A 9,378-nucleotide genomic window follows, 5' to 3' on the forward strand; every position below is an offset into this window, starting at 1 on the left:
CCCCCCCCCCCCCCCCCCCCTTTGTTTTTTTTATCACAATTGTAATTTTTTTTTTCATTTATTATTTTTATTTTTATTTTTAAAATTAATATGAAAAAATTAAAATTTATCAAATTATAAGAATGAAATTCTGAATTAAATTTTATATTTATATTTGTCTTTACTCAATATAGCCACTTTATTATATATATATATATATATATAAATCATTTAAATTTTAGTATTTTACCCTAAATCTCTCAACCATCATCAATCATCAAACTTATGAAGAGCATATTAAAAGTCATCCCAAACTCAAATTGCATTTAATTTAACATGAACTTGCATCACTATAGCCTTATGAACATCACCGATATTGAAAAAGCGTATTGAAACCACCACGAGTTCTATAGCCGTGGTAGTTTCGAAGTAAATTCACGAATTCTAATGAACTTAGAACTCATGAGTTGAGCAAAGCCAATACATCATGCATCAAGCTTAATCCCATCCCCACCCCTTTCCCCAACTTACTTCACTCGTATCAACAGAGAGAGACTGTAACCATTGTCAAAAGCTTCACTTAAAGCTGCTGAACGGTCTCACTGCATAAATAAAACGTATGTGTTAGGATGGAATGCCCAAAAGTACAAAACAGAGAACTCAAGAAAGCAAAAAACCTGATTCTCATCAAAACAAAGCCTCTGGGGAATGTTCAAAATGCATCCTCTTCATTAACTTTAAATGAAACAGGAACCCGAGTCGGGAGAAAGCAGCAAAAAGTCGCTCTAAAAATGGGAGAAAATTGGTTTCTAATCAGTGGTATTCTCAAAATTATGATCAGCTCAACAATATGAAGACCATTATGTCAGGCAATCCTGTGAGAAATGATAAAGAAACAATAATAATGTGCTTCAGCAGAAGAAAAGGAGACTTTGGAAGTAATTACTTACCCATGCTTACTTGAGTAGTAGGTCAAAAACTGATGACTCTTGAGTATAACATCTATGGGAGAGAATATATACAGAACTTGCAAAACTGAGGAATGGAGTTCGTTTTACCGTGTAATATACACGAAGGAGCGGAGCTTCCACGAGCGGCTACAGTGACATAAAAAAAATGTATAGATTAACCTTCTAACAGATCTTTAAGTTAAAAGGTATAATAACATCAAAAGGTATGATTTACAAGTACGGATCCCCATCTAACAGATCCTTGGAGGAGGAAAAGAGTAAGTCAGAACGCTAAAGATGTCAACTATGTCCAATCAGCTTCCACAAAGTTTACCAGTCATATCCACGGGGAACAAATAATCCAATGTTCAAGAAACTTGCATTTCATTAGTGTGTATCGTCTTACTGGCCAGTTTAAGTTCTAGAACATCTTCCACTACAGGCTTCACTATATCCTCTTTTCTTGCTTCCCTGGGTTTCTTTTCCATCTTTTCATCACTAATATCTACCATCTTGGTGGCAGAACTTTGCAACTTCAAGTCCTCAATCTCTATGAATTCTTCCTTGGGGGTCTCTACGATGTGAAGAAGGTCAACTGGAGTGGCTGCAGGGTCCAGTTCCCTGCAACCTTTGGGAGCATTTGGGAATTCTTGACCTGTAAGCAAATGTGAAGGTACAAGATGAGAAAACCGAAACATCTCATCTTTTGGTATCCTTCTTACATGGTTTGGGTCCAAATCCCGATGAAATACCGCCTTGAAACCAGCCACTTTGATGAGGGGAGTTATGATAACTCCAAGTTCTTCGCTATAATCCTCGAGAACTTCTACCATGTCATACTTGTGTATTACCTCATCTGATGTCAGTTCATTCCAATCAGGAGACCAATTCCTATAGAGAGCCCAAACATCTCCCTTTCTGGGATATATGCAAATGTCTCCGTATGTGCCTTTTGACCATCTGACCTTGTGAGAAAAAGCATTAATGGAGCTATAAATCTCACACCTCCCAGTTCTAAAACCCCCACACGTTTTTGGAAAACCAGAGCTAACCCAGCTCAGTGCACCCAATTCATAGTCGATTATTGAGTTTAGCCAACGAATCTGCATTTTAAACGGGTTCAAAGATACTACACTATGAATCCAGGCATAACGTCGAGGCATGCCATCATGGTCGTCATAAGCAGCCCAGATCTGATTGTCTCTGAAAGAGCTTTCAGTACGGTCTCTATCAAAATTGTGAAAATCCGGATCAGGGACATCAACTAACATTGTTTCTGCATCACTGGAACTTGAATTGCTAGGAAAATCAACCACTGACTGTGATTCCCTCTTTGAATTCAGAAGTTTGATCGATACGTCATTATTGTGCTTTTCACCACTCATAGGAGATGTTTCTCTCTTCCTAGTTACCTTCCCATTCCCGTTTCCCTCTTTGACCATAGCAGTAGTTGACATTGTTGACTTGAATTCACATAACATCTTCCTCATTTCCTTCTTGGCCTTCTCGATTAATAAATTCTGAATTTCACTAAGAGAGACATCCTGAGAGCTCTTGAGTGTGGTATTTTCTTTTATATTACCCTGTGTACAACCAGACAGATTGACCAGCTTAGTCCTTTCCATAGCTTTCAACTGATCGGTTATATTTCTTGCATGGGAGCTAGAAGAAATGTCATCTATACCTCTTCTTCTTTTTACAGCACCAGAGTAGCCTGAAAATGAAGCACCAGGGGCCTTCTTAGACGTATGATGCTTTCTTCGTTCCACTCTTTTGGCAGCTTGTGCCTCCTCACGTTCCCTTTTCACTTTCTCATATGCCTGCTGAACTACAGTTGCAGCTTGAGCAGCAGATGAAGCACCACCTGTTCTTGAGAATGGACCCCACTGAAAGGTGTTTTGGCTATGTGTAGGGTGATTCAATTCACCTGCTCCCATGTATGATGATGAGCCTATATTACTCCTCTCTCGACTATATGCAGTTTTACTTCCAGTTTGATGATTTGGCTGAGTAAAATCCCATCCATTAGACTTCACACCATTTGAAGGGGGTGGTGGTGTTTCTATAGCAAAAAATGGCTCATGACAGTTGGGGCAAAGAAGATTATGATTTAGATAGATTCTGAGATACTCATACTGCATCTTGCACCGATGGCACACAGTCCAAAAGGTTGTTGGCCTTGGTTTCTGAGATGAAGTTGAAGCATAATCTGGTCGGGATGCATTTTTCTGTCCCTTCATACTCGACGTAGGAGCATTTTTTGTGAAATTGTAAAAACCATTTCTCCCAGATTGTGAAGATGAGTTCCCTCTCGAAGTCGAAACAGTTCTGTTGACTCTACCATTCCTCTTCTGGTCATATACCACTCTTTTCGCTTTATCCGACAGCATACTCCAAGCCTGAGAAATAAGCTTAAAAGCCCCATCAGCTCCAATAGACTTGTTTTTATCAGGGTGAAGAATAAGAGCTAGCTTCCTGTAGTGTTTCCTGACTGTTTCCTCATCAGCTCGTGGATCGACACCAAGCATCGCATACCAATCTACTTCTCCATTGACCTTATTTTCTGCAGAAATATAGACATCAAGCGTAGCTAACATTTGAGAGATACCCTCAAGTCCTGGAAATAAATTTTGTGCCTTCAAAGCAAGTTTTTTAGCCCCCGTAATGTCCTTGGCTGTAAATTTCTCCTCGGCTTTCTCTTTCGCCCGTGCAGCCTCATCTTTATTACAATCCATTATTCCTGCCTCTACACACTTGCCTGCTTTGTTTGCTTATTAAAACAGCAGGCCTTTTTGTTTACTATAACAACTTCAGCAACCACGTATTAGACTCTCTGACTAAACGTTTCCTCATACTTCAAAAGGAAATGTGTTTATATCACTGCCATTGAGCATCAATAGAGAAGCAAACTGCCATAGAAGAAACATTACCCTCAACCTTTGGTTCACTATGTAAAACACAAAAATATTGTCTGCTAGCCATACACATCGAATTACATAATATAAAAGCATAAAGCTATGATAAAATCATTGGGGTTTGGTGGGGGAGAAACAAAACCAAAAACCACCAAGGAATTGAGAAGAAAATTTGTAACATTTTCATGTCCCTTAACACAGATTGTTACATTAAAATGGTACATCCTCAACAAGGAGGCAGCAAAACATAATCTAACCACCTAAACACGACAACAAAAAAAAAAAGGACAACCTAAAAATATCATAATGCAAACGAAAACACAAAAAATATTCACATTGCATTCATATGGAACAAAACCAAAATCGAGATAAAAGGCCAATACCCTCATTGACGAAGCTCGGCGATGGAATTTCACATACAGCAGTAATTTCACACCACATATATCGCAACAACGACCAGATATTCCTCCGCGCAACCCTGAAAACGAAGAAAGCTCCCTCAATAGAACCTTTGGAAAGACCAACTCGAATCGAATGCTTTTGGAGCGGTTTAAAGCAATCGAAAATCTTTCTTCATTCCGCCGCGGATCAGAGGCAACCGAAATCGCATCGGATTCTTCAACAGAAATTGCTCAACTCGCCCCACCGGTCTCTCGGTTACCGATTCTTCTCGGTATCGTCAATTTGATCGAAATTGATGAGGAATTTGAAGGAGCCTAACAAATTAGTTGTGCATGGGGCAATCGGCATGCCCAAAATGCTGTTCTTCCAAGGCTGTTGATGGGAGGACGGAACATACCTGGACTGTATGAATCGACTGCATCGTTCATTGATAAAAATAACTTTTTTTTTCGCGAGTATATTTCCAATTTGGTCATCAAATTAAAAAAAAAAAATAGGTTAAATTAATAATAATACACAAAACTTTCCAATTTTTTCAATAATATTATTAAAGTTTTTAAAAAATATATTTAAAAAAAAATGTTTATAGTTAGTTTTTTATGTATCTGTGGATACTTTATTTGTTTTAAAAATACTAATTTTGGAAATTTTCATTTATATACCTCATTTTTTAATCAAATACCAAAAGTAACCTTTTTAACTTTCATAAAAGGAATTAAATAAATAATTATTATCGTAAATATATGGACGAAATCGTCTATCTACATCTCATATAAATCTATTACTTCAATTAGAAAATAAACTTTTTAAATTTTTTTCTAAAAATACAAAGAATTGATGTAAGTTTATCAGAATTTTTTAAACGAACTTTCAAAAATTAGGATTAAACTGATAAACTAAAAATGTAATTTTTTTAAAATTTTTATTTTTAGACCTTTTAAATATTTTTTAAAGTTCAATACCAAATAAATATAAACTTTAGGATTAAATTTGTAATTTAATCTCCATCGTTGACGTCGTTGTTATAATATTAACGTGGCGGGTTCATAAATTAATTAATTTTAAATAGGTAATAAATATGGATAATAACTTATGGAATAATATTTTCAAGGGAATTTTGGTATTCTATTCCAATAATAAACCAACTTTGTTCCTTCTCATGGTCTCCACGGGCCACTGGCCCATACCTGCCTTGGGCTTTTGTTTCTCTCATATTTAATTATTAAATGATTAAAATTCTCGAATTTTGAAAATTTTCACGATTAAATTTAGACATTATTTTGAGGTAATTATATGAATAAATAACATTAAAAAAAAAAAAAAAATCCTTATTTCTATTTCGTGGAGAATCGTCACACCCCCAGAGAGGCCAAAGAAAACCTCCGCCAAATTGCCGCACAAACAGCGCCAAATCCCAAAAGATCAGAACTGTATGCCATATGCCAAGAAGCTATTAGGCGATCTAAAGGCCGTCGTTATCCATTGCCCAACTCCCAATTCCTCTCCATTACGTGTAACCCGCCAAATCTTCCCTCTCATTTCACCGCCCTCTTTTCAATCCCTAATCCTTTCCTCATGTTTATCCCAATACTAATTCACTTTCTTCACTCTGTTTCTCTCAATCCGAACTGAAATTGGAGGAAATTGTGAACAAGAACTTTCTGGGAGACCGGAAAAGGGTTCGTTAGTTCAATATTTGAGTTGGGTTTTCACCGTTCTGTGTTTGTGTGTGTGTGTGTGTGTGTGTGTGTGTGAATGCATTTAGTCGTGTGTTGAATTCTTAAGAAACAAACAAAAGTTTGCTTATCAGACTTATCCACTCGCTGTTGTGGTTGCTGTTGAGGGGTTTTAGTGTTGCCAATCCAATCACGGACCCCCCCCCCAGTTCCATAAAGTTCCTTAGATTTATCAATTTCCCTTCAATCTTTCAACAAAAGCGTTTCTGGGTTTTCGTTCTCGACGTTGAGAGGATTTTCCCTTTTGGAGATTTGGAGATTTTTTGACCGAAGAATTATGATGCGGCGGCAGCAGCGGCGGAATTCGCAATCGAGTGTTTTCTACGAGCTTTCTTCTCTTGCCATGAATATTCTCCGATCGCCTCCGTCGTCAATCCCGTTTGCCGATCACTCGCCGGTGGTGCCGACGCAGATGACCCCGGCGCGGTTTGCGTCGCTTCTTCTAGGGATGTCTCTGGCTCTGATGCTCTGTGGATCGGTTACGTTCTTCATCGGCTTCATGATGATGCCTTGGGTTATTGGATTGGTTATGTTTTTCTTTGCCGCCGCCGTTGTTTCGAGCCTCTTCATGATCGGACGTTCGATTTTATACTACGTTACGGCTCAGCCTGCGCCCAGAAAGGACATCCCAGGTACGGCGATTCGTTTTGATGATTTTCTCACGATTATTGATTTCTCTTTGATGCGATTTTCTTGTTTCTGAATGATGCCTTATTCATTAGTTTCGGATCTTAGATGTAAATCTCTGTTCGATTTATATGTTGAATCTGTTCAAAGCAAATTGCCCACATGATTCAAATTCTACTTGTCTTTTAAGAATCAACGATGGGATGGCTTTTAGGTCCAAATTTCTGAAGATAAACCATGATTGTTCATTGTATTCAAGAACAACCCATTTGTGGAAATAAGATTTTCTCTTCCAAAACAGAGAGAAGAAAGCTTCCAAACGACCTCTAACATTGAAACCGTACAATCTCAGAGTTTAAACCAATTTTGCTTCTTTTGAAGGGTCGGTTCAGGTTGATCTTTCCAAAAGTGTCTATTTCACATTAGCTTTGTCGTGCAAGGCACCATGACATAGACGAAATATCTCACATTTTTCTTCTTGAAAAACAGGACGTTCAGGTCCCATTCCTTGCTTTTGTGCTCACCAGGCTTTGACAAACAGCGATGCTCACCAGGCTTTAAAATTACCTCCAGACGTCCCAATCCTTTACTATTATTAAGCCCACCAAACTTGTCAAGGCTTTATACTTTACTATTAGGCCGCCCAAACTTGTCAAGGCGTTGGAAAAGGTCATTGTGAGATGTCAAGCTCTTTTAGGCCCACAAGCTTGTCAAGCCATGGGTTAAGCATTGGAAAAAGACATTGCGAGGATGCCAACCTCTATTTGGCTTATACTTTACTGTTAGGGCCACCAAACTTGTTTGCCTCGTAGGGGTGGAGTTCTATTTTCATTCACACTCAACAACTTGCTTGTGAACCCATCAATATGCTCGAGCTGCCTATGCTCTACAACTTCTGATGAGGATCGAGTTCAGGGAGTTTTGGTGTAATAGCCCAAACCCACCGTTAACCGATATTATCCTCTTTGGGTTTTTCCTTCTGAACTTTTCCTCTTAAGGTTTTAAAACGCGTCTGCTAGGGAGAGGTTTCCACACCCTAATAAAGGATGTTTCGTTTCACTATCCAACCTATGTGGGATCTCAAATTTTGAGTTGTTTGTTCTAGTTTGAAATTGAGTTGAAAAAATGTATATGGCTGCTTCCTAATCGAGAATGGTTCATTGCATCGCCGTCCTTGGACATGTATATATACTAGAATCTTTAGAGAATGTCAACTTGGTACCAATAGAAACAGGAAAAAGTTCCTCTTCTGGTCTGCAACTCCGAGTTTTTTGGGCTGTTTATACTCCTAAATGGAGTCTAATTGTCTTCTTTGTTACCTTGTAAGCTGTCTCTAGCATTTCATAATTTCATTTAAATGTCTCGAGGGGCAAAACTCATTGGAACTTTTTTAAGTGACTTCTTAGCCAAGGAGTTATATCAATTGTCAAAACGTTTCTTGCTCGATCTTGAAGTAAAAGCTGGATGATTCAATGCTGCATTTTATTACTTGTCTCTCTGCTTTATTAGTTAATACTTATAAATGCCTTGCATTTCATCGTTGGTAGAGTGATAGGAGGACTAAGAAGATTAGCTAGCCTCTCAATTATCTCCCTTTCGAATTAGATGTTTTAATCAACAGCTATCTCGTCTTTCGTTCGTGTTTTTTTGTTTGTAACAATCATAACATTTACTTTTGTGGCTGCAGCTTGGAAGTTAATGTGAAGAGGACGCTGATGTTTGAAACTAGCAATTATTGTTTATGGTGGTTGTGGAGGGCTCTAATATCCTCGGTGCTGTGCTGCGCTGCCTGTTGGCTTTCTTCTCGACTCGACTCGGCTGAGAAGAAGTGTTTGTTAATATTATATTTCATACTGGATCCTGTTCATATTGTTTCTGTTAAATTGAAGGGAGCAAACTTCTGTTGGAGGTGGGGACGTTGCTCCATTTCATTTCCTCCTCTTGGTATCCCATAGGCCATAGCCATACCTTTAGAGGTAAATTGTGTTTTGATTATAGAAGAAGTAATTAGCAGCTACTGAATTCTCTCCTGATTATCTTCCTAGCATTACTGAATTCTCAAAGATCGCGAGCTGGCCTCGTCCCTTCTTCGTTGAAGGTTTATGTTGCCTTGCTCGGGTCCGGGATGGGGAAGGCTTTAGCAAAAAATGCCTAGAAATATGTTTCCTCTTTTTCTCTCCTGATTATCTTCCTAGCATTACTGAATTCTCAAAGATCTCAAGCTAGCTAGGCACGTCTCTTGTTCGTCGTCGAAGGTTTATGTCGCCTTGCTCGGGTCCGGGATGGAAGGCTTTAGAGAAAATGTCTGGGAATGAAATAAGTGTCGTTTACAAAACTTTGGGGTTTGGCTATTGATGCAAGAGAGTAGAGATTTGTATAGAAAGTGAATGAAGAAGAATTAGTCAAAAATTGATTTTTGTTTTTTTCTATTTTGTCTTCGGCTTTGATCCTTGTTTCTGGGGATTATAACTATGTTGCTTGTTCTTATCTTCCAAGTCAACCATATTATTTTTAATTCTAGTTGACTCAAATTTATCGGAAAAATGCAAATAAATAAATAAATAATTCTGAAAATTACTTTATTAGCAACCAGTTCTTTTCAAACCTTATTATTATTATTATGGATATTTTTAAAATGTTTTATGTAAGTTTTCTTTTTAAAGGATTACTTAAGAAATTTGGAGAATATAATTAAGCTCGTTAAAATATTATTAAAAAAAAAAAAAAAAAAAAAAAAAAAAAAAAAAAAAAAAAAAAAAAAAAAAAAAA

The 9,378-nt window shown here is 37.6% G+C and overlaps 2 protein-coding genes across 8 annotated transcripts; one reads left to right on the forward strand and one right to left on the reverse strand.

Annotated features, from left to right (window-relative positions):
- Positions 1-276: 276 nt before the first annotated feature.
- On the reverse strand, positions 277-4,744 carry LOC111470775. Of its 7 annotated transcripts, none has more exons than XM_023116385.1 (5): positions 4,228-4,744; positions 1,264-3,838; positions 930-1,076; positions 657-788; positions 277-581 (listed from the first exon to the last, which is right to left on the reverse strand). In XM_023116385.1, exon 2 carries the CDS (start codon positions 3,662-3,664, stop codon positions 1,298-1,300), a length of 2,367 nt encoding a protein of 788 aa, XP_022972153.1. In that variant the 5' UTR covers positions 3,665-3,838; positions 4,228-4,744; the 3' UTR covers positions 277-581; positions 657-788; positions 930-1,076; positions 1,264-1,297. The 7 variants fall into 7 exon arrangements, with proteins under 7 accessions (XP_022972153.1, XP_022972152.1, XP_022972151.1 ...); XM_023116384.1 differs by having other exon boundaries at positions 1,165-3,838; XM_023116383.1 differs by having other exon boundaries at positions 657-854; positions 940-3,838.
- An 834-nt stretch (positions 4,745-5,578) lies between these two features.
- LOC111470796 lies at positions 5,579-8,277 on the forward strand. The gene is made up of 2 exons (XM_023116418.1): positions 5,579-6,614; positions 7,099-8,277. The coding sequence occupies exons 1-2, from the start codon at positions 6,260-6,262 to the stop codon at positions 7,206-7,208; spliced, it is 465 nt and encodes a 154-aa protein (XP_022972186.1). The 5' UTR covers positions 5,579-6,259; the 3' UTR covers positions 7,209-8,277.
- The last annotated feature ends 1,101 nt before the right edge of the window (positions 8,278-9,378 follow it).

The sequence above is a fragment of the Cucurbita maxima genome, unplaced genomic scaffold (genome assembly GCF_002738345.1).
Source record: "Cucurbita maxima cultivar Rimu unplaced genomic scaffold, Cmax_1.0 Cma_Scf00047, whole genome shotgun sequence".
In the NCBI taxonomy this organism is placed as follows: domain Eukaryota; kingdom Viridiplantae; phylum Streptophyta; class Magnoliopsida; order Cucurbitales; family Cucurbitaceae; genus Cucurbita; species Cucurbita maxima.